Genomic DNA, 26015 nt, shown 5'->3' with positions numbered 1-26015 from the left:
CCAGGATGTTTAAATATTTGGAAAGTACAAGCTTTGGGAATGGGGGATTATCCTAGAATACAAAGGACCACACTCCTAAAATTTAGGAGAGTTGCTATTTTTGGCCCGACTCCGATGGAAATTCTGTTCACGTCATTACATCTGGAATTGAGCAGATACCAAGAGTTGGCAAAGTGTCTATGACAGAATGTCTACCAATTGGGATATTTTTAGAGATAAAGTTTACGGAAGGACCCATCTCTTAGATTGGGACATGTGGCAAGAAAGTGGACCAAAGTGAGACAAGTGGCATGACACTTGTTAGAAAGTGGATCAAAGTGAGACAAGTGGCATGACACTTGTTAGAAAGTGGATCAAAGTGAGACAAGTGGCCTCACACTTGTCACTTCAGCTATTGTGTGGCTCTCCACTTGTCATTGTAGCCTTCTCTTGCCATTTTAGCTCATGGGAGGCCCAAATCTATAAATTGGAGCCCTCTCTCTTCATTAATAGAGGCTCTCTTGCTGCACACCAGCCTCTACCACCGTTACAGGCTGCCCTAATGATGGCTACTCTCTTTCTCTTTCACTTGAAGGCTGCCCATGAAGAATACCGGTTGTTGGGGACTGTTTTGGAGGCTTCTATCGCGAAGAAATACTGAAGGCAAGGGTATTTAATCATTTATTATGATTTCTAGCCATTGTACTTGTTGTACCAGCATTTGTAGATGTCACCAGCCTGGACATTTCCCAGTCTGAAAGGGGTCTGGTGGATTCCAGGATGTTTAAATATTTGGAAAGTACAAGCTTTGGGAATGGGGGATTATCCTAGAATACAAAGGACCACACTCCTAAAATTTAGGAGAGTTGCTATTTTTGGCCTGACTCCGATGGAAATTCTGTTTGCGTCATTACATCTGGAATTGAGCAGATACCAAGAGTTGGCAAAGTGCCTATGACAGAATGTCTACTTGTTGGGATATTTTTAGAGATAAAGTTTATGGAAGGACCCATCTCTTAGATTGGGACATGTGGCAAGAAAGTGGACCAAAGTGAGACAAGTGGCCTGACACTTGTTAGAAAGTGGATCAAAGTGAGACAAGTGGCCTCACACTTGTCACTTCAGCTATTGTGTGGCTCTCCACTTGTCATTGTAGCCTTCTCTTGCCATTTTAGCTCATGGGAGGCCCAAATCTATAAATTGGAGCCCTCTCTCTTCATTAATAGAGGCTCTCTTGTTGCACACTAGCCTCTACCACCGTTACAGGCTGCCCTAATGATGGCTACTCTCTTTCTCTCTCACTTGAAGGCTGCCCATGAAGAATACCGGCTGTTGGGGACTGTTTTGGAGGCTTCCATCGCGAAGAAATACTGAAGGCAAGGGTATTTAATCATTTATTATGATTTCTAGCCATTGTACTTGTTGTACCAGCATTTGTACTTGCTGTACTTGTTGTACCAGCCATTGTACTGGTTGTATCAGCTTTTGTACTTGCTATACCACCCATTGTACCGGTTGTACCAGCTTCTGTATTTACTATACCTGTTGTACCAGCCACTGTATCAGCTGTACCAGCCACTGTACTGGCTGTACCAGCCATTGTACCTGTTGTACTGGCTGAATGGAGAGTTGTACTTGCTGTACCCTTTCTATTGCATGAAGACCCGTGGTTTTTGGGAAAGAATTAGTACCCACACGGAGGTATATGGATTATATTGTTGGCTCGGCATTTCTACAGCCTATGTTCCGGCTTGGTTGCCTTGTGTTGGGCTGTGTTATGGCATTTGTATATGGATAATCCGGCATCTCCCGTGGGGAGAGTAAGGCCCTCAAAGCTTGTACATGATATTATTCTCCTTGGGTAATAAAATACTCCAAGGGGGGGGTCGGCCCATTCCGGCCTCTATGCGGTGTCACACGTGCAAGCTCCATTTTCAGCATTTGTGGATGTTTTGTCCAGCTTTATGTTTTATGCAAAGTGATGATGGATATGTGTTAAGGCTGTGGCCATGTTTAAATGTTTTAATATGCATTGATGGCATCAACAAGTGTGTCAAAGGCCCTAGTCCCCCGGGCACCCGCCGCGAGTTTCACCGACAGCGTGCCCAGCCCTCTCTAGGTTTGGTGGGTAAGGCCTAGGGCCCTCTTGGCCCCTTGGGGTGGTTCATAGCCTGCCCCATGCCCACTGCAACAGCCTAAGGCTCTCTTGTGGGGTAGCCCTATGGGCTGGACCCCATCCTACAAGCAACCTACGTGCTTCTAGACAAATGCCTGGCGTCTGGTTGCAAACCAAATACACAGGACACCTGACATCATTCTAGAGGGAGACTCACAGTACAGAATGACACTGCTTCATGTGTAGGACAATGCACACCTATAACCTCGAACGCGTAGAGTGGAAAACCGTGGCTGAGTTGTCCTGGACTGGGCTCACATTGGACTAGGTTCCACTTGAGGTCTTGCACCTTCTTGTTTAGATATGTCTACGTGGCATCCAAGTAAGAAGTAGCAGCTGGCCATGTTCATAGATTTCTCATGAAGAAAACAAAGGTACAACACAGGGCCTCAATAACTAAGGAAATGAATACAAAGAGCTATTAAATCATGGAAGTGCAAGCTATGTGGATACTAAAAGACAGGGTCAACTAATCGTGTGAAAGCTCATTTTCTTCATGAACCAGGCATGACACACGATTTTGTTCAGCCATCCAAGAAGATAAACAATAGGAGCTTGCAACATTAGCAAAGGAGCATGAGCCACAACCTTATGGAAGAAGAAATGTTGGTGTTGACCCCTCCTTTTTTACTTTTAGTGGTGGCTCTCAATCAATGTCCTTTAAGCAAAGGGGACATGCAACCTCTCCATTTGTCTCATTTGCCTCAAGTGCTAGTTCTATTGGAGATTCAGATGCTTCTTTCACTGTTTGGCACTTTGTCACGTGAGCCTTGCATTGGCAAGGTGTACGAAGGACTTGATAAAATGGTGGGGCACATTGGAGAGGCGGAGAAAGATGCTCAAAGGTGCCAGGATCGGTGGGATAGCTACCACTCACCATTACATGCAGGCGCATTTGTGCTTGATCCAGAGTTCCAAGGATTTGGACAAGAGACAGATAATGAGGTAACAAAGGGATGGGAGAGAGTGTTGGGGAGGTTGGTTCCAGATGCACAGTAGAGGAGGACCGTGAAGAATCAACTTTCTATGTACAAGAGTAGGCAGGGTAGATTTGGCTCAGCTGATGCACAGAGAGAGAGGTGGGTGCAGCTCTTTGGTGGGAGGATTATGGTGCTAGTACACATGAGCTTTAATGGTTGGCAGTATGCATTCTGAGTCAAGGATGCTCATCCTCTCCTCTTGAGCAATTGTGGAGCACCCTTGGCTACATTGCATCAAAGAAGAGGAATCGACTAGGCCCACAAAAAGTTAGTGATCTTATTTTTGTGAGTGCAAACTTGCACTTGCGCCTTCTTGGCCAGATAGCATGTCCTATGCTAGAGGCATTTGTTGAGTTACCTTCTTCTTCCTCTGAGTCAGAGTATGATGATTATGGATATGAGGTGGTTAGTGGATCCACAGAGGTTTATAGCAGAGCAGGCCCTTCAGGAGGAGGAGGAGGATGACAACTTGAGTCCACATGTTGATGTTGATATAACTTATGCTTGAGTCTTGAGTCTTGAGTCAACTCTTGATATTTTTGATTTAGCTCTTCGTACTTTCATTGAGCATTGTGCCTTGTACTTCTTTTCTTCATGAGACTTCAGTATTTTCATCACAGATCTCAAATCTCAAGACTTGGAAAGTTAGATGAGTAACGAATCATGAAGTTTCATTTCTATTTAGTATTTTGCAATGTATCTTGATTCTTATTTCAAGGTTTCTAAATTCTAACATTTGCAATGTTTAATGTGTATCTTGTAATGTATCTTATTTTGCAATGATGTTTCCATGTTTGTTTCCTAGTTTTCTTCACTAATTTTCAAGTAAAAGGCTATGCCATTTCCTACCTGTTTCCGTTTCTTATCTGTTTCCGTTTCCTATCTTCGAACTGTTTTCGTTTCCAGAGGGTCGACCGTTTCTGTTTTTGGTAACTATGAGGTAGATACTTAGTGAGGATTCTTGGATTGATAAAACATGCATAATGGTATAGGAGGTTAGCTATTTATGGCATAGTGATGATCACTATATATGTGAGTGCCTAGGTTATTAGGAGACATAGTTGTGCGGATGTACCACTAAAGGTACACGCTCATGCCGTGCACATGGCGAGTACATAGGTTGGTGTGTTGAAGGTCTTCGGGCAAGCTTTGGCGGTATGGGATGCCAGAGTTAAACATGAGCCCATGGGATTGTGTAGGAGGCCTAGCCTTGGGTCGGGGAGATAGGCAGATTCTGGTCTGGTTGGGAGGTGAACTAGCTTGCTACCTCATGCTTTGGTTTTATACTAACCTTGTTTTCCACTGTGGTTAGAGCATATATTGGGAAGGACTTCACAATGGTATTGTCCAGTAGCAGTGACAAAAGCGTACTATACGGTACTGTCCTACAGTAGATAGTGCGTAGGTACGACAACTTTAGATTAGCGCTGATGACAACAGGTGTTCGTATAGTTTGGTATGATTGGCTGTGCAGAAGCCATATTGTGTTCGGGCAGTTTTAGAGTTGCGCTCCTTTGTTGAAGAAGGCGGAATTGAGGTTGATGATGGAGAAAAGGTGATGCGATAGTAGTACCCGATGCTTTTACAAAGAGGGCTTAGCCGATATAAATATAAAATCTGTTTTTTGTGTGGGGATAAAAGCTTAATAGAGATTTTCTTTTATTAATAAAGATTTATCCCTCTTTATAAAGGATACAAAACACTAAACTTACAAAGTAAAAATAAAAAAGGTTTCCTATCACATGGGCGGTCCTTGAAAAAAAAGTACCTGCCCATATTACTCACAAAGAGGAATTACAAGGTTTTAAATTATTTACAACAATTTTAATGGAGTTTCATTGCTCTAAGCCAACACGTAAACATGTCAATAAACAAGTCACTCCACTCGCCTTGGGGTTGCATAGTTCCGGTCGTCTCTAGCTCCTTAGCATGACACGTAAACAAACCAAGCAAGCAACAACATAGCAGGCACCCACTCTCTAATACACTGTTTGGGTCGTATGTAGATGAGATCTAAACATTTGTTGCAAGTTTTGGGGGCACAGGCTCAAAGTTCGGCTCAAGAAAATGTGCCCCATTTTGCTTTTTGTGCATGACATAGTTCTGATCTTTGATTCTATACAGGTTAGAGACACATCCGAGACCTTACAGTTAATCTTTGCGAAACCAAGATCATGGTCTTTAACACTTCCTACCAAGAGAGAGTTGGTTGTTCTTTTCTATATAGAGGAACCTAGGTGAAGATCATCTCATCTTGTGTACCTTGGAGTGACTATCACCATTTTGGATTAGTTTCAGATTAACTTTGTAATAATTTTTAATTTGTTGATAAAAGTTATTTGTTTGGCTAGTTTTATCCATGGATATGTTAACACTAGTGGACTCAAGTGGTATGATTCACGGAGTCTAGGTGTGCTAGCTCTAGTGGTGAGCTAGTGGCTCAAGTGGTACTATGCTCAAAGCTTGGTGACAAGGTAAATCAAGCAGTACAATTCCTATATCTGTGCCAATAGGACCATGTGGTACAATTCCCGGGTCCTTCGAATGAAGTGGTATGACTCCCGAGTCCTTGGTCAAGTGGTACGATTCCCAGACCCCGTGATCAAGTGGTACGACTTCTGGACGAGTATATCATTATACCACCTGTTTTGTGTTTGTGAGCTCACAAGGGGGCCTTGTGGTAGGGCAACCAGTGTGAGGGAAAGTGTCTTGGGTCAATTCATGGATGATAGAACATAAATATATTGTGACGGTGGAGATGGGCAATGTTGAAGGTGAGTGGAATTTTGGGAGTGGGGATGGGTGGCATACATATGCAAGAAATTGTGAAAGCGAGGTATGTGTAATCAACCCCAATAGGTGGTGGTGGGATGGTGAAGTCCTGGATGTCTTGCATATAAAAGCAGGAGATCCAATCAAGTAATCCTCAGTGCTTGACCCTTCTCCATGTGGGAAGCAAGTAAGGCTGTCCGATGTGGGCCAATGGGACATCTCATTATAATTAAGGAGCTTATTCGTGGCTCCCATGTCTAGAAATCATTCGTTGTATGTTATAACAGACCATGCATCTTGAGATGACCGATGTAACCCCATCTCTCAAGGGTCTATTTTCGCCGATCTCTCTAGGGTCTATCTCTAAAGGCATGATCGAGTCTGCATGGAAATCATACATATGCACCTATATCCCCGCTGTCCGTGCATTGAAGGCACCCAAAAGAGAGAGGGATAGAAAGAAAGAAAGTTATATTAACGTCTACAAAAAACCAAAGGGTCTGTGAAACTTGTGATGGTGGGTTGTGTGGTATTTGGGGTCTGCCTCTGTGCCTCTCTGCATAGCTGATTGCTTTCGCGTCACAGCTCAATCAAATGGAGCCCTAGACATCGCTGGTCTACGAAATCAATGACCCGACAAGACTGTACTCGAAGAGAGGAGGCGGTCCATTTTTCTGTCAAACAAGCCAACCATCCATGCATAGTCACAAGGAAACGCGTTTCTGGGCTGAGAAACTCCGAAAGGCCGAAATGCTAGAAACGTGTTTCAAAAATAGGGATTTTTTTTCGTTTCTAAAAAAAACAAATTCTTTTTTAAAAATTTTGCCTAAGTGTTTTTTTTTAAAAATGTTGTGGGCAATGGATTTTGACATTAGAGCCCACCACCCGTACCCACGCTCCAGCTCCACGCCCCAGAGGAGTTCTTAGTGAGAGAGCTTCATCCATTCTGTGAGCCAGACGTCCCTGACCCAGAGCATCAGGACCCTCCGCCACACAGAGACAGATTCGTGAGGTTCTCCGCCGACATGTCACGCTCCCATCACAAGCGGCCCATGAGGGATGTATTAGGGTGATATGAGAGCTCTCTGCTCATGTACCTAGATCAAATTTTAAAGTTCTAGATTTTTGTTATCTTTCTTTATTACTATTTTGTACCTAGGATTATGTACCTCATGTAACCTTTTGGTCTCATAGGTCATTTTGGCCTTTTGAAGACGTTAATACAACTTTCTTTCTCTCTTGGCGCATGACCTGCAGCCCAAACATCCTCTCCCCCAATTTCTCCCAAATTTCCCAATATTCCCAATTCTCTAAATTCTCAATTGCCCAATTTCTCATAAATCACCAATTTCTCACGAGTCACAATTCCACAACTCCCCAATTGCCCAATTGTGACCACAATTGCCTAAGCTTTGACCATATTTTAAGTGCCTAGCTAGCACTAGGTAGGCCTACAAATAATTCTACAAACTACAAGTTCTAAACCATTTTATTGTATTTATATAGAAAAAACTACGAAACCTCCGCGTTTCTTAGCCAAAAGGCGAAACGTTTTGTCCCGACACCGCAAAAACCTCGAAACATCAAAAACCCCGAAATGTTTCTGGTGGCTATGCATCCATGAATACCAAGACTTGCTGTGCCCTTCTCGGGTAAGCTGCATGGAGGACTCAAGAGCCACATGTGGGAGATGATCCACAGCCAGTGTATATACATGCTGTATGTAAGTGATGGTCTGAAATAGTGCATCTATGAACGAGAGGGGATGCTCCAAACTCAGCTATGACGATCTCATGCTGCACCAATGGCTTACACTGGATCATACGTGAGAGCATCATCACTTGTAGTCTCTCTGTACTGCCAATCATCCACTCCGAGATCTGGTCCCCAAGAGAGAGAGAGAGAGAGAGAGAGAGAGAGAGAGAGTTATATTAACGTCTTCAAAAGACCCAAATGGTCTATGAGACTAAAATGATGTGTACATAGTGTCCATGAAATCTTGTCATGGATGAAATAAGAAAAAGCAACAGTAAACTAAAACTGAAAACTGACAGCTAAGATGTCAGACTCTGAGATTATACAAGATAGAAAATCCAGATCCAACTATGCCAGGTATAGGGTACAATAATCATGGGATATGGGAGAGAGAGAGTTTTTTTTTGGTTGAAAAGTGATTTTTCATGCAATTGTTCAGAACAATGGCCTACACAAATCACACAGTCCTTCCGGAAGCATTGGAGAAATGGCCGTTGGAAATCATGAAAAAGCTTTTGCCAAGGCACGTTGAAATAATAGAGAAAATTGATGAACAGGTGATTATTACTAGTTATTGCTGCATGCAGCAAAGTGGTGTCAGTATTTGGACGTATTTTTGTCAGGTTTTGTTTTGGCTTTAATTAGTTGGCAGCTTAAATCTCAGACTTTATGTGTGCAGTTTATCCTGTCAGTTGTTGAGGCTCAAACTTTGACCGATAAGGAGGAGGTTGAGAAGGCAATACTGAAGATGAGAATACTCGAAAATGTGGATTTGCCTCCCTCTGTTAGTTCTTTCTTCGTTACCTCAAATGAAGAAGTGGAAGATGTTCTTGAGGGAAAAAATGAGGAAAAAGATGAAGACGGAACTGATATAAAGGCTTCCAAAGAGGAAGTTAGTATGAAGTTGGCGGAGGAAGTTAGTGTGAAGTTGGAAGAGGAAGTTAGTGTGAAGTTGGAAGTTGGTACAGCAAAGGCTCCTGGAATGGTGCGCATGGCAAATTTGTGTGTTATTGCAGGACATACAGTGAATGGAGTTGCAGCCATTCATAGCGAGATTGTAAAAAATGAAGTCTTTGATGATTTTTACAAGGTGGATGCTTTCTCCTTTTCCTTGAGTTGTGATGATTCTGAAAATTTTCTTTACTCATGGTGTTCAATGCAATGAGATACTCTGTGAAGCTAATGGTAAACATATTTTATTCAATGACAGGGTACAGTTTATGAGTTTCTAGAAAAAGCATGCATCTTTTTCGAGCAAACAAAGCAGCTTGTATCATAGAATAATGACATTGCAAGGGATTTTGTTCATGAAAAGAACTTTGAGTCAACACAATTTCTCGAAAACTTGTCCCTCCGGATAAAATTTTCAATTACTTTAAAGTCATGCCAGGCCTCTGGACAACATTGACATTCTTATCCCAATGCTTTCAAAAAGTATATATGTGGAAGGCTTTAGGTCTTTTAGCATCCCTAGCAGTGATAGGAAAATCTGAAATAGCAGTGAACAAATGGCTAAGTATAATGGAAAGCAGCAGTATAGAACCACTGAAATTTTGCTTCCTCCTTGATTCCAATCCTTGAACTCTTTTATATCTGTAGCAATCAGATTAATCTCCGGTGCCTCTTCATGTTCACCTTCAATGTAGTCCTAGTAACCTTTTCCCATCAGGAAACTAGTCAATTTGAACCTCCAAGCATGGAAGTTTTTCTTGTCAAGCTTCTCTACAACAATCTGGTTTATTCCATCATTCGACATCTTTTCTATAACATAAATTTACCAACAACACTCTTGCTTGACTTGCACAAATTGTTGTATTCTCTACCAAAACGGTACTATACTGCACCCAAATTGTCACAACAACGAGTGACCTTACTTTACAAAAACAAGTACATTGGGCTGTTAGCAACTCGTCAATTAAGTCTCCTAGATAGTCAGCCTTCCATGTGTGCGATTAACATTGACAAGATCTTGCGTGCGATCGATCCGTTGGGGTCTGTGGCTTGCTCTGGTCTTCTGTGCATCCTTTGAAGTTTGTATGTAGTCTTCAAGTTGCGAGCTTCTCTTGTGTAAGCTCAGCGGGGCGTGTAGTGACAGACAACCATGTGTCCAAGATATAAAGATACAGAGAGAGAGAAGGGAGAGAGAGAAGGGAATAGGGATCTTGCACGTACAATACATTGAGTGGGGAACAAGCCCCACCCCCTTTCAGGAATTTATTTAGGAACAATCCACGGGTACAGTGGCCATGATCAATACAATCAATGAATACAAAACAAACAGAGATGCCGATGTAGGATATCCAAGTCGATGTCGATGTCTAGGCACAAGATCTCTGATGCCGAGCACACCATGGGGATGACCCACAAGTATCTCTCATCGGGCTAGTACCAGATCCAAGTCCAATGAACCCAAATCCCAGTCCAGAAACAAATCCAAGTCCATGATCCAAGTCCAAGTCCAAATCCAAGTTCTAGTTCCAGATCTAAGTTCAAAATCCAAGCTCTATGTTCCATATCCAAACTCCATGTTCATGTCCAAGCTCTATGTCCAAGTTCCATGTTCATGTCCAAGCTCAGTGCCCAAGTTCAAGTAGTCCAAACCCATGAGTAATCTCCACAACTCCTACACCTTGTCAATGAAGGAAAACCATGGAAAAGCTCTTTTTGGCAAGAGAACTGATATAAAACCTGTTTTAATGGTTTTTGGGCTATAAAAACCTCCAAAAAGCAGTTTTTAGGGTTTTGAAATTTCTACCCGTACATGTCCGTATCGCCCATGCATATGCCCATACAAGCCTAGGGCTGACCTTACATCTAAAAACAAGTTGGAGGTGTTGATGGCGAAGAAGAAGCTCTCCATGATCATAATGATGCCCACACACACTCCACGATCTCCTTCATGATGCTACAAGAGAGGTTCAAACCTTTTAAAATTTGAAAAGGGCTCTGCTTTTTACCAAAAGCTTGTCCATGCTTTTGCTTTGCCTTTTTATGTTTCGCTTTTTCCTTTTTGTCTTTGCTTTTGCTCTTTTTACTTTTATTAATAAAATCTTACTCAACTTTTGGTCAAAAGTTCTTGTTTTGCTTTTCTAACTTTTTGGTCCGGCTCAGTCTCCTCTTTCCAATGGTGCCCTTGGCTCGCAGTCAAACCTATTTGACTTTTTGCTTTTTCCTACTTTTTGACCAAGAATGGTGCTTTTTCTTAATCAAACCTCATGGACCTTGTCCCCATGTCTTCTTCCACCTGTCTGGTGTTTGGGCATGGTTTCATCATGTGAAATAGACCTAGGAGGACCAAATAGTTACATTCCCTTCCTCTTACATCGCAATTGTCCTCAATTGCGGATTGCAAGTGTTCCAAGCACATCCGTATGTTCCAAATATGTCCATATGTTCCAAGTACATCATGTACCTCCATATGTTTCAAGGTACTAGCCCCATTTGGTGAGCTTGTGCATCTGGTCTTTCCCCATATCTGTGGTGTCATCTGCTCATCTAGCAACATTTCAATGCCTTTTCTTTGACCAATAGCTTTATTCTTGATAGTACATCCTCATGGCCTGTCATATGTGTTAGTTAAAATAAATGCATACTCACCTTTTGCAAAAACTATACACAAGCTAGTCAACAAACAAGTATGCATCATTCGCATCTATTGGGTATTCCAAGTATTGGCTAGGTAGTCTGGGTCCCAGTGGACTATCACATGCCATAAATCCAAGCATTGTCCACACATCAAAAACAGTACACAAAGTTAGAAATTCAAAGATACATTAGCATGCAATGCACAAGTAATGATCCTTCTGTTCATGAATTGTCTTGCCTGGTTTCATTGAAACCGTGCTGAGCCATCTGGTTCCCGAGGAAACCGTTTAGACTATCCGCAAGGCCATCTAGTCACTAGGACCGCCCGAGAGTTCATTAATAGTCATTTGGGCCATCTGGTCGTATTGGCCGCCCGACTGCGAAATCCAATACAGTCATCTGGGCCATCTGGTCGCAATGACCGCCTGACTGCGAAATCCAATACAGTCAACTGGGACATCTTGTTGCAATGACCACCGGATTGCGAAATCCAATACAGTCATCTGGCGATTTGGTCGTAATGATCGCCTGACTGCGAAGTCCAAGATATCTGGCATTGTTGCCATCCAATGGGTCATCTGGCATCGTTACCTTTCATATACAAATCTTGCTCCTTGGGCTATCGGGCAGCGTTGCCACCCAAACTAGAGCTTGTCTAAGTAAACCATTATATAAGCAGAATAATGATTAGTTCTAGTCCTATATATATATATATATATATATATATATATATATATACAATGAAGAGAGCTAGAGGCACAATCCCTCTCTTGAATATATCTTGATCGCAAGATGTCCATATCTGTACTTCAAATACATGTGGAACCATTTCTTCATAAGCTCGAAGTATATCTAGATAGTCCTAGAAGCACTTCTTTGGTATCCATTTCGCATTCAGTAGGCAAATAATTCTTGAATTTCAAGAGGATTTGATCACCTCTTTCCTCTTTTTCTCATAGAATAACACAATCTCTTCTGGCTCTTTCACCCCTGGTGGTTCCTCCAAAACAGGCTCCTTAGAGGGTAACCTGTACATGGTTTCAATAAACTGTCATGGAAGGCATTATGTGTTCTCCAATGACTTGAAAGGTCCAACCGATATAAAAAACATGGTTGATCTTCTTGGTATCTTGAGAAAGGTCCATATACTATCATTCCTTGACTTTGGCAATCCAAAGATAAAATCCATCCCATAGAACATTCAATGGGTGCAATAATCCTGCTGGTGTTTGTCAATCAAACTTGACCTTCTGACAAACCAAACATTCTCGAATCATAAAGTTCAATGCCCTTCCTTATAGTAGGCCAATAGAAATAGCTCTCCAAAGCTTGAAGTGTAGTCAAGGTGTCTCTATGGCCCATGTAGGGAGGAGCACGGCACCCTTCCATTGGCCTCAATTCCTTGTGTTACACATGACCTGGTTTTTTTATCATAAGAAAACCCTTCTTGATGACATAAAAAGTCACCAAATCCTCTTTGGTAGCATAAGGATCCTTCATCAAAATGAAATCCATATGGTAACCCATTGAAACCTCATGGCTCAAGGGTCTTCGAGATAGAGCATTTGCTACTTTGTTGTCTTTACCCTGGGTATGCATAATGTGAAAATGAAATTGGGTCAAATAACTAGCTCATCTTATATGCTCTTCTGATATCTTAGGTAGAGACATAAAATACCTAAGACTTTGATAATCCATCTTGATAACAAACGCAACACCCATAAGATAGTGCTTCCAAGTCTTTAATGCCGTCAATTCTTTCTCGTGTGGTCTTTTCAGCTCCTTGAAGTCTTCAACTCCAATAGGCCATGGCATGGCCTTCTTGGTTCAAGACTGCTGCAATGCAATCTCCCGAGGCATCACACTCTACCATAAATGGTTTTGATAAATCTGGAATAATCAATACTGGTCCTTTGCTAGCATAAAACTTTAGTGCTTCAATGGATTCTTTTTCAGCTTTGGCCCACTGAAATCCGACGGCTTTCTTTGTCAAATCATGTAGTGGACTTGCTACCGCGGCAAATCACTTAATGAACCTCTGTAATCAAAACATAAGCCAAGGAAACTTTAAATTGCATGCACACTAGTCAACTTTGGCCATCCCATAGTAGCGTTGACTGTATCTGGGTCCATCTTGACCACTTCTTTGGACACTATATGGCCCAAGTAGTGAATCTCTGACAAAAAGAACCCACTCTTCTTGCCATTCACATACAACTTGTGCTTCCACAATTCCTGAAATACCATATCCAAGTACTTTCAATACTCATCTTCGTTCTTTGAATACACAATAATGTCATAAAAGAAAGTAGTTGCAAACTTTCTCTGTGCTTGAAATATTCTTTCCATCATTTGGTAGAAAGTAGCCGGGGCATTGGTAAGACCAAAAGTCATCACCAAATACTTAGAGTCCAAAGGTAGTCCTGAATGCGGTCTTGTGAATGTCCTCTGGAACAATCCTGACTTGATGGTAACCACTCTTCAAGTCGATCCTGCTAAAGATGGTGGCTCCATCCAATTTATCTAGTATATCATCAATCCTAGGAATAGGAAACCTGTTCTTCATAGTGATCTTGTTAAGAGTCCTATAATTAATATACATACGCTAAGAACCATCCTTTTTTGGAACCAATAAGACTGGGGAGCAAAAAGATAATGAGCTAGGTGTAATCAAATACTTTTCCAATAGCTTGGTCATTTGCTTCATAATCTCCTCTTGTTGAGTTTCTTGGCATGATGTCAATCTAATGATCTTCCAATATCTCTGGTGTCTTACTTTGGCTTATCGGGACGATTTGCAACCAAGTGTCCCCTTCATTAGGCCCTTGGTTTCCCTTTGCTCTCGACATGGCTCTGTCACCCCAAGAAAGTTTCTTCAAGAGAAATATTGCTTTGATACCACTGTAAGCCTAGCGGGGCGTGCAGTGACAGACTCAACCATGTGTCCAAGAGATAAAGATATAGAGAGATAGGGGAGAGATAGATGGGAATAGGGATCTTGCACAATACACCACATTGAGCGGGGAACAGGTCCCGTCCCCTTTCAGGAATTTATTCGGGAACAATCCACGGGCACGTTGGCCAGGATCAATACAATCAATGAATACAAAACAAATAGATATGCCGATGCAGGATATCTAAGTCCATGTCGATGTCTAGGCACAAGATCTCTAATGCCGAGCACCACGGGGATGACCCACAAGTATCTCTCACCGGGCTAGTACCAGATTCAAGTCCAATGAATCCAAATCCCAGTCCAGAAACAAATCCAAGTCCATGATCCAAGTCCAAGTCCAAGTCCAAATCCAAGTTCTAGTTCCAGATCCAAATCTAGATCCAAGTTCAAAATCCAAGCTCTATGTCTAAGCTCTATGTTCCATGTCCAAACTCCATGTTCATGTCCAAGCTCTATGTCCAAGTTCCATGTTCTTGTCCAACCTCCATGCCCAAGTTCAAGTAGTCCAAGTTTCCATGAGTAATCTCCACAACTCCTACACCTTGTCAATGAAGGAAAACTATGGAAAAGCTCTTTTTGGCAAGAAAACTGATATAAAACATGTTTTAATGGTTTTTGTGCGATAAACACCTTCAAAAAGCAGTTTTTTTTCGGGTTTTTGGAGCAGTTTAGGGTTTTTGAATTTTTTTGTCTATACAGCTCCCTACATGTCCGTACGCGCATCTATATTGCCCATGCATATGCCCATACAAGTCTAGGCAAGTTGGAGAAGGTGTTGATGGTGAAGAAGAAGCTCTCCATGATCATAATGATGCCCACACACACTCCACGATCTCCTTCATGATGCTACAAGAGAGGTTCAAGCCTTTTTATACTTGAAAAGGGCTTTGCTTTTTGCCAAAAGCTTGTTCATGCTTTTGCTTTGTCTTTTTATTCTTTGCTTTTGCCTTTGCTTTTGCTCTTTTTACCTTTGTTAATAAAATATTACTCAACTTTTGGTCAAAAGTTCTTGTTTTGCTTTTCTAGCTTTTTGGTCTGGCTCAGTCTCCTCTTTCCAATGGTGCCCTTGGCTCACGGTCAAACCTGTTTGACTTTTTGCTTTTTCTTGCTTTTTGACCAAGAATGCCGCGTTTTCTTAATCAAACCTCATGGATCTTGTCCCCATGTCTTCTTCCACCTTTCTGGTGTCGAGACATGGTTTCATCATGTGAAATAGAGGTAGGAGGACCAAATAGTTACATCTTGTGAGGGGATCCCCTTTTTTTTGGTTGGTTGTAAGGGTTAATATCATGTCTTGTCTTAATGTGTGTTTGGTGTAGCTTAGAAAGCGACAACTAATGCATGTCTAATTATATTCTCTAGCTCGTAAGACTCTTTTTATGCTTATCTATCTAATTAAGAAGAAAGTTTGTGGCATGTAGGCGAGTTGGTAGTTGATTGAACCCTTGAGCACGAGGTCTTGGGTTTTGCTTCAGTCGATTTTCACCTCCTCTTGTTGCAAGGGTTGTATGTAGGGCTCTTTGCTCCTCCTAACCACAATAAAACAAGGGGCAAAGCTTGGAAAGTGGCAGCAATTTTGATTGATTGGCAGGATGTCAACTCGGGGGAAGAAAGCCACTACTCTGGTAGCAGGACTCACCATAGAGGACCAAACCCCAAGAAAATTGTTTCAAGATGCAATTTGTCTAATAAGACACATTTCTTGATAGTATAGGCCAAATGCAAGTTATTTTGGTGCTTGTTTGCATGAGAGAGAGAAAGAAAAGAAAAGCTGTTTTAATGTCTACTAGAGGCCGAACTCGACCTATGAGACAAATCAATGTACAACTATCAATGTCCTCTGGGTGTCGAGAAAAAAAAGAGGACAAAATGAACATGAAATAAACTATGAAAGTACTGAGCTAGTGGGGGGGGGGGGTGATGGATGGAGCACTACTGCTAGAGGCTCAGTATGCAACCTATATGCGTAGGGTATACAAGACTGCAATGCAGATCTGTCTAGCTCCAACCAGTACCATAATGGGGGTGTAATATGTGATACATAGGCGATGGCGAGGCAAAAATCCCTCAGAGCATGATCTCCGGGTGTGAGTGTAAGTGAGCTAGCCGCTCCTAGATATGGTGTTGATGTCGAGCCCATATCTCTGTGATCTCCCTGTGATGTATAGCCTGGTGCTCTCGATCTCCGTCTGGCTCGGAGGTCCGTAGCGCGCTGAAGTGTAACCCCCTCCTGTGTTAGGGTAGACATTGGGATAGATCTCTGGAAGAAATTAGTGAGCTGGAGCTGTCGCCCACCCCTCCCTGTGGTATGAGTCCATAGCAGTGCCTCTCTATGGCGCTGTCTCTCTAGCAAGAATTGGCCAAATCTGCGCTGGTCTGTGGATTCCATGATCTAGCGGAGTGAGGGATGTCCTCTGAAGATGGTGGTGTATCTCTCTCTAATGTCACTATATACTCTGCATCTGCATACATAATGCTCCTCACTCTCAATCTCCTCCTGGCATAGTCTGCATATCCTTTCTAGTCTGGGGATCCGTGCTGCCCTACTTGCCTCAATCTCAAGGTGGTGTGATGACACTCTGAGCTGGCCAATCGCCACTTGGGCACTGTGAGGCATGTACACATCCATATATCTAGGTTGCTGAATGAATCCATCCGTTGAGATACGCATAAACTGATCTCTATAGTATAGCATCTTCGGCGGTAGAGGCTGACTGGGTGTAATCCAAGTCTCATGAGTGTATTGCTGCCATAAATCCTGCCGAAGGACTCTGTTCCTCTCACTGTGAGAGAGATGGATGTGTGGTGCATGTATATCATACTGGAAAGGTGGCAGTTGATCTATGTTGAGACCATGCTGAGTGAGCCACTGTATCATCTGTGAATGATCTCCTATCTCCACTCTCTGTGAGCTGGCTGGACGGCTCAAAAGCTCTATGTGAGAGTCGATTTGATGGCATATCTTTGATCCTCTGTATGAAGCAGATCGTCTGGAAGAGGGCTTCTACTAGCATAGGGGGTGCAGCAAACTCTGCTCGGACAATGTCATGTGGGACGGAGGGTTTGTTGCGGATCATCCGTGAGAGCATGAGAATTTGAGGCCTCTCTATCTGAGACCATGTGGAGGTGGCGAGCCCAGGTGCCCATACTGCTGTAGCATACATCAAAGCAAGGGTGACTAGTGTGTCAAACAACCACCCCTTCGTGCGGGGCTCCTGGGAGTGTGCCTGGTGACATTGTCTCTCTAGCATGGCCAGAGCTGCATACCCTCGTGTGAATCTATCCCTGTCTGCTTGTGCCATAGTAAATCTTCCTGGCGGAGTTGCAAATGTAATCCCCAAGTACACATATGAGTCGACCACCTCTACTTGTCCTCCTGCTAGTGTGAAGATGGCCTGTCGTTGAACCGGCCCTAAGGTGTGGAAAGTCATGACCTTGGTTTTCCCAAGGTTCACTGTAAGTACCCTCTGTGTGCAGAAGTCATTGAGAGAGAGAGAGAGAGAGAGAGTTGTATGGAGATGATGGCCCGGATCTTCCTGTGGTGGCGTGGCCGTGGGCGAGGGCCATGGGGTCTGGGGGGTCGAGCTCTGCATAACTCAGTGGCTCTGTCGAGTGTCACACCTCTCGGCCGAGCTCCTACACTAGCGTGTGGTCTGGGCATGATGGGTGGATCAGCCCTCGGAGTGCTGGTCCTCGAGCAAGTACAGTTGATCTGGATCTCGCTAAGGACTCCCTGTGTCTACGGAGCTCTAGAAGAAAAATTCCCACGCATCTCTGATCCGGGAAGTCCATGATCCTGGAAAGTGGTCCGAACCCAGCTCGGAAGAGGCAGTAGAACCTCCCTCGAATCTCATAGTACACAGGGCATCGAGAGAGAGAGAGAAAGAGAGAGAGAGAGAGAGAGAGAGAGAGAGAGAGAGAGAGAGAGAAATGAAATGATATATTAACGTCTCTAAGAGGCCATAATGGCCTATGAGACCAAAACTGAGAGTACATCTGAAGTTGGTGTCTCATCAAAGAGAACAACTAAATGAGACTAAAAAGTACAATAAACTGATTGTCCTACAGTTATAAGAACATAACTGTAAGACTCGCAGCATTGGTATGGACAATCCCCGTTCATGAGACTATACAAGAATAGATGTGTTCTAGGCGAGTACACGAGGAACTACACCCAATGGAACACCAATCCTCCAGGCATTTCGGGGCATCTACTCACAGGCATGAGTCCCAAAGGAAAGCCAAGTCCACAATATCACATGAGTGGCATCAATCCTCGGCATATGCAACTGCCATGGACGCTAGTCCAATGTAAATACATAATGAGAAAGCACGGGTGGACCAATTGGGTGGCCAAATAGTGACATCGTGGCTCGGGCCGAAGCTCTCTCAAGAATGTGTCCCTGTGTGTGTCTATGTAGCTCAAGCAGGAAAAGCCCTAGGCAACACTGGTCCGAGAAATCTATGATCCTCAAGAGTAGACCAAATCCCTCATGGAACAGGTAGTGAAACCTCCCGCGGATCTCATAGTGTATTGAGCAGCGATATATGTAATGCTCCTCTGTCTCAATCTGCACATCATCTCCTCCCTGAGTCTCCGTATGAGCTCCCCGGCTCTAGACACGCTCCACTCTACGTTTCTCCACTCTGAGGGGGTGGGATGAAACCCATATCTGGCCAATCGCGATCCGCATGGCATGGGACATGTGAACACTTAGGTAGCCCGGTTTTTGCTGGATGAATCCATCTTGAACGAGCACAACGAGGAAGTGGTCTTTGTAGAAGTGCATCTTCGTTGGGAGCTCCGAACGTGTGATCCATGTGGAGCGGGTGTAGAGGTTGAGAAATCTAATTGGGTAACCCGGAGAGAGAGACAAAGAAAGTTACATTAACGTCTTCGAAAGACCCAAAGGGTCTATGAGACCAATATGATGTATACATAGTGTCCATGAAATCTCGTCAACGATGAAATAAGAAAAAGCAATAGTAAACTAACATTGAAAACTGAAAGCTAAGGATATCAAGCATGGGGGTGGCCTGTAGAAGGATCTGCAGGTCCACTAGGCAGGCGAAGGTGGCTCTTTGCCTTTCCAAGGTCTTCTCCAAGGTCTCCTCAAGCTGGGGCTGATGTCTATGTTGCTAGCGAGGTCCAGGGAGTCTTGGACGTCGGGCTCGCTGTAGTTAGTGCAGTGGCTTGCATGCAGTTGAGTATCACCCACCTTAGCATAGAATAGCCCAAGGGATTGAGTGCCCTATAAGGATCAGAGGCACACCAAAGTGGGGTTTGTTGGTGGTCGGGCCAAGGTTGCATTTAAAACCCGTTTTTTATTATTTAGGATGTTTTGGACTTGCAAAAGTTTCAAACGTTTTAAACCGGTTTTTTATTTATTTTTTGTACTTGCACTTGTTACTCTCTTTAGAAGAGGTTTTTCCCCCCGTGTCCTTTTTGGTTTGCCCATTGGAAGGGCTAAGCGTTGGTTCTTCAAAATTAGCTTATTTTCATGTCATGTTATGGAATATGTCATGACAACACATGGATCATGACTCATACGATTTTAACATTAAAAAGTACGTAACATTTTTTTACGTACTTTATCAGTCGGCAATGTTCTATACCGCGTACTAAACTCGTATCATTTCGTACGTTTCGTATGTTTGAAACTACCTTGGGTCCGGCACTCCAGAATGTGTGGCTCGATGAGGCTGTGGGTATATCATCCATGGTTGGTGTATCATCCTGTCGTGGTTGGAAGGACTGAGTGATGGTTGCCTAGGGCTGGGGTGGATGTCTCCCACGAGGTCTTGACTCTCTAATCAGTGAGTCTTTGTGGTGGCGATGAAGCTCTAGTAGGAAGAGGCCTAGGCATTGCTGATCTGTATAATCCATGACCTTGGATAAGGGTCCAAACCCCTCTCGGAAGAGACAGTGGAACCTCTCTCGGATCTCATAAATTATAATGTACCATGCACACCTGCAGATGAAGTGCTCCTCTGACTCGACCTCCCTCTGGCATATATAGTGCATATTCTCTCCTCACAAGGTATCCGCATGGCTTTCCTTGTCTCTATCCTCAGGCAGTGCGATGACACCACAACTGGCCCACTGCAATCTGCATGGCATGTGACATGTAAATGTCAAGATATCTAGCCCTTTGTATGAACCAATCCTGTGTAAGCCTCATGAAAGTATCCATGTATTACTGCCGTTTGTGTGAGAGTGGCTCATGTGTTGTGATCCAAGTATCCTGTATGTATAGTCCCAATAAATCATATTTGATCACCCAGTTCCTGTCATCCTGAGACAACTCGATGAATGGGGAGTTAGGGTCATACTGGAGTGGCTAGAGGCGATCTTGAGTCCCTGCCTTGTGAACCAGGTGCATACTCGGCTATACTGTGACTCGTGCCCATCTGTTGCCAGCTCTTGCTAGGAGTGTAGGGCGAGCCTTGGGAGTGTCTAGGGGCCATGGCACTGATCTTGTGAATGTATGTGACTGTCTGGAAGAGGGCCTCTACTACCATGGGTGCCAAGATAATATCATGTGGGATCGATGCATACGGGAGAGCATGATGACCCGAGGCCTCTCTATATTTGGCCTATTTGCTGCTGTGAGATCGGGTGCCCAAAAGGCTGCTCCATACATCAATGCCAAAGTGACCAAGGTGTCAAATAGCCACAGCTTGGTCCTCGGCTCTTGGAAATGGGCCTGGAAGCACTGTCTCTCCATGAGAGCGAGAGAAGCATACCCTTGCATCAGTCTAGCTTTTGCAGCACGGCTTATCGAGAAGACCGGTCCTGTAAAAGTGACTCCGAAGAACACATATGAGTGTGCAATCTCCAGTGGGCTGCTCATGTAGGTGAAACTCAGTCGAGATGTGAAAAGAGGGGATGTGTTGAAGACCATAACCTTGGTTTTCCCAAGGTTTACTCTGAGATCCCATTGTCCACAAAAGTCCTGTAATGTGTCAAGATGCCTCTGGAGAGCCTCTAGAGAATTTGCAATAAGCACAATCTCATCACCATAAAGTAGTATGGAAACAAGGATGCCTGCTAGTGGTACACCTCCTCTGCCTCTATCAATGAAGGCGGAAATCTTGTCGATGTAGAGGCCAGAGAGAGCGGGAGATAGTGGGCATCCTTGCTTCACTCCGACGGTACTGGAGAAGTCCTCTGATAATCCTATTGGGCATCTCACCCACCCTATGATGGACTCATATAATGCAATGATCCCCCAGATCATGTCTAGATCATGTCTGATGGTACCCCCAAATCTTGGAGTGTGTGTAGTAGTCTGGCTCACGCACCGTATCAAAGACTTTGCGGAAATCCACAAAGCAGCAATAAAACTGTTGGTGTCGTGCTCTGGCCTCCTCTATGATGGCTTGGAGGGTGAAGATGTGATTCAAAGAGGAGAATGACCTGCGGAAGCTTGCTTGCCCCTATGCTTTGTGCCCTTGTCTCTTTGCTAGTGTGCTGAGTTCCATCTCAAGTACTTACCTATAAAGTTTGGATAGTGTGTGGCCATTCATGATAGTCTTGTAATTGTTGGGGTCCATGGGATATCCAGCTTTATGGATGGGTGTAATGGTATGGGCTGTCCAGGTGGGTGGGAAGCCTTCCGAAAGAGCCTGGTTGAACATACGGACTAGGAGGGGTGCAAGAGTTTCCTCCGCTTGGGAGATGTGCTCTACCAAGAGGCTTTTGTGGTCCTATGGTTGTTGGTATGAGGGTTAGGATCACGGCCTACAGTGGAGGTTCAAAGATTTCCATGGCTAAGATATAGAGAGAAAGAAAGAAAGTTATATTCAAAAGATCGAGTGGGTCTATGAGACCAAAAATGATAAAATAGTGTCCATGTAATTTCATCATGGTACAAAAGAAACAAAGACTAGAGCTATGAACTGGGAATGTCAAATCCGAGCCATATGATACAAAGTGGGATCATCGTCATCATACAACTTATGAAGCTAACCCCCCGGTAGGGGGAGGAGGCCATCAAGGATATTGAGCATGGGGTTAGCCTGTGGAAGGCTTTGCAGGTCCGCCGAGCGTGGGAAGGTGGCTGTGTGCCTCTCCAAGATCTCCTCAAGCTGGGGCTGAGGTCGGGGTCCAGGGAGTCTAGGGTGTCGGCCTCATTGTAGTGCCGTGGCCCGGTCTAGAGTCACACTAGAGTGGGGTCTGGCGGGGGTTGGGCACTCGAGAATGTGTGGCTCGATGAGGTTATGGGTATGTCATCCATGGCTGGTGGGGCATCCTCTCATGGTCGGAAGAACTGAGTGATGGTCGCCTCGGGCCGGGGTGGATGTGTCCCATGGGGTCTTAATCAATGAGTCTCTGTGGCGATGAAGCTCTAGAAGGAAGAGGCCCAGGCACCGCTGATCCGGGTAATCCATGATCCTGGATAAGGGTCCAAACCCCTCTCTGAAAGCGATAGTGGTACCTCTTTCGAATCTCATAATATACGGTGCACATGCATATGAAGTGCTCCTCTCATTCGCCTCTTGCTGGCACATAGTGCATATCCTCTCCCCATGAGGTATTTGCATGGCTCTCCCTATCTCTATCCTCAAGCGGTGTGATGACACCCGCAATGGTGCTCCATACATCAATGCCAGAGTGACCAAGGTGTCAAATAGCCACATCTTGCTCCTCGGCTCCTCGAAGTGGGCGTGGAAGCATTGTCTCTCCAAGAGAGCATACCCTCATAGCAGTCTAGCCTTTGCAGCATGGCTCATGGACATAGTAGTTAGGGGGTTGTTTGAAACGGGTTTCCTAAAATTAGCATTGTCTCTCCATGAGAGCATACCCTCATAGCAGTCTAGCCTATGTAGCATGGCTCATGGACATAGTAGTTAGGGGGTTGTTTGAAATGGGTTTCCTAAAACTTTCAAACGGGTTTCGTAAAATCAGCCCAAAGTTTCATACCTATAGGTTTTTGCATTTACAAAATTTCAAATATATACTATATAAAATATGTAAAAATAACACTAAATGCATAGAATACATGGAAACATCAATTTAAAGCCTACAGTCTTTGAATCACAAATAACAAAAACCATATAATCATGCATTATCAATGTCAAATGATCATGATTCACAGACCATGGTCTGCTATTCATGATCCAATCATCCATCATTCCATGCCACAAAAAACAAACCATACATGACACTACATAGGTTAAAACTTATAAGTTTGAAGTGTTCATGTCATATGAATCATGATGAATCAACACTCAGGGCCCAATGCCCATAAACAATACAAAATAAATCAGCCCTGATGAGGGAAAGGGGCACACGGAAACTAGAAAAAACTTTATTACAAGAGTCGCATAGATTTCAACGTTAGATTTGGGGAAAAAAAAAGTCAAAAAATTTGCTTGAAAAAAACGTGTTTCCTACAAGGAAACGTTTCCACGTTTCCTTCCCTGTAGGAAACGCGTTTCCTAACTACTATGCTCATGGAGAAGACTGGTTCTGTAGAAGTGACTCACAAGTACACATATGAGTGTGCAATCTCCAGTGGGCTGTCCATGTAGGTGAAACTGAGTCGAGATGTGAAAAGACGGGATGTGTTGAAGACTATAACCTTGGTTTTCCCAAGGTGTACTGTGAGTTCCTGCTGTACACAAAAGTCCCGCAATGTGTTGAGGTGCGGCTGGAGAGCCTATGGAGAATCTGCATTAAGCACAATGTCATCGGCATAAAGTAGTATGGGGCTCAGAGGGTGAAGATGTGAACCAAAGTAGAGAATGACTTGCGAAAGCCTGCCTGCTCTAGTGCTCTGTGCCCATGTCTCTCTGCTAGTGTGTTGAGCTCAATCTCAAGTACTGACCCATAAAGTTTGGCTAGTGTGTGGCCAATCATAATAGTCTTGTAATTGTTGGGGTCAATGGGATCTTGGGCTTTACGGATAGGTGTGATGATATGGGCTGTCCAAGTGGGTGGGAAGCCTTCCAGAAGAGCCCGGTTGAACATATGGGCCAAGAGGGGTGCTAGAGTCTCTTCCGCATGGGAGATGTGCTCTGCCAAGAGGCCCTCGTGGTCCTGTGATCTACCGTTTTTGAGTCTCCGGATGGCTCGGGCTACCATGTCGGGTGTGAAGAAGGTGGATGTGATGGGACGTGAATGTGATGGTGGTGGGATGGGGGGCTAATCTGGATGTGATATATATATATATATATATATATATATATATAGAGAGAGAGAGAGAGAGAGAGAGAGAGAGAGAGAGAGAGAGAGAGAGAGAGAGAGAGAGAGAAATGAAATGAAATGATATATTAACGTCTTCAAAAGGCCAAAATGACCTATGAGACCAAAAAGGTTACAACAATTGGTGGATCTGATACAATGTCTGTGTAAGCAAAGCTAAAAACAACTAAACAACTAACTGAAACTGAAACAACTATGAGGAAAAGTACGGTACTAGGAGCTCCTAATGGATAACATCTGGGAGGAAAACTCCAGCAACAAAGGTAAGCATCATACACATCACTATCCAAAGATGTCTCTCATCGGTCGATGGCGGATATCCTCAATGTCCTCCATGGTGAGTACTCTGACTGGACGTCTCCCATGCCGTGCTAGTATGGTCCTGATCCTCTGTTGTAGTCTCCGCCGGTGTGGAGATGGGCCTCTCATCTTGGGGCGCCTGGACCGCCCCAGCTCTATAGCCCGATCAATCAGTGTACCTCTGGTGCGGCTGTACTCTGGGGCTAGCTGCAATGCCTGCTGACCTGACTGCTCAATCTCTGGTCGAAAGAAGTCTGTAATCTGCCTCTGTAGGTGTCTCTCCCTCTCTGATCCCCTCCCTCTCAGGAGACCCTCTCTATGTCTACGCAGCTCCAGCAAGTACAATCCGAGGCATCTCTGATCCTGGTATCTCATGACTCTAGAAAGTGGTCCAAAGCCCTCTCTGAACAGGCAGTGAAAACGGCCTCGTATCTCATAATATACTGGACAGTCACATATGTAATGTAACTCTGTCTCTGGCTCCATCTGGCACAGCTGACAAATCCTGGCCTCAGCTGGTACTCCTCTGAATCTGCCAGTCTCAATCTCTAGCTGGTGTGAGGATGTGCGCATCTGACCAATAGCACACCGTACCCCATGAGAAAGATGGGTATCCATGTAGCTGGGTCTAATCACAAACCCATCCTCCGTGAGCTGGAGAAGATGATCTCTATAGAAAGCCATCTTCGTACCAAGCTCGTGTGTCGGCTGTATCCATGTCCTCCTAGTGTCCAGCTGAGTCAAGTCTTGCCTGATAAGTCTGGTAATCTCTGCCCGTGTGAGAGAGAGGGAGGGTGCATCCAGGGAGTACTGAAATGGAGGTAGCCTGTCCATACTAAAGCCATGCAGTTGGAACCAAGCTGTCATCTGTGCATACCAACATGATCCGTCTCCCTGTGATGCCAACTGTCGTGAAGACTCCAGGGCTAAGCGAGCATATCTGTCTCTAGGGAGAGCCCAAGTGCTATGTATAAAGGAGACCGATCGAGTGAGTGCCTCTACTACCAATGGGGGGGCAGCCATCTCTGCACGGATAATATCATGTGGTACGGAGGCCTTGGCCCTAATCATCCGGGAAATCATAGAAACCAAGGACCTCTCCATACGTCTCCATCCATCAGTGCTACCAGCTCGGCTGTGGTGATCCACTGAGGGTCCCCATATCTCCACTCCATACAGCATGGCTGAAGTGACCAAAGTGTCAAAGAGCCAGAGCTTTGTTCGAGGTTCCTGAAACTGAACCTGTGAACACATCCTCTCTAGTCTCCCCAATGCTGCATAAGCTTTGGTCAATCTGGTCTC

The 26015-nt window shown here is 44.2% G+C and overlaps 1 protein-coding gene across 1 annotated transcript in view; it reads left to right on the top strand.

Moving 5' to 3' along the window:
• The window catches only part of LOC147605161 (alpha-1,4 glucan phosphorylase L isozyme, chloroplastic/amyloplastic-like), a 148135-nt gene that overhangs the window by 38569 nt on the left and 83551 nt on the right, over positions 1–26015 (top strand). The window contains 2 exon segments of the mRNA XM_086794326.1: positions 8102–8219; positions 8342–8752. Of these exon segments, the coding sequence (XP_086650452.1) occupies positions 8102–8219; positions 8342–8752 (529 nt within the window).

This window comes from Cibotium barometz, chromosome 60 (assembly GCF_041138505.1).
Source record: "Cibotium barometz isolate CiBa-2024 chromosome 60, ASM4113850v1, whole genome shotgun sequence".
In the NCBI taxonomy this organism is placed as follows: Eukaryota; Viridiplantae; Streptophyta; class Polypodiopsida; order Cyatheales; family Cibotiaceae; genus Cibotium; species Cibotium barometz.
Note: the sequence above shows the minus strand (reverse complement) of the source record. Positions and strands in the feature narration are given on the sequence as shown.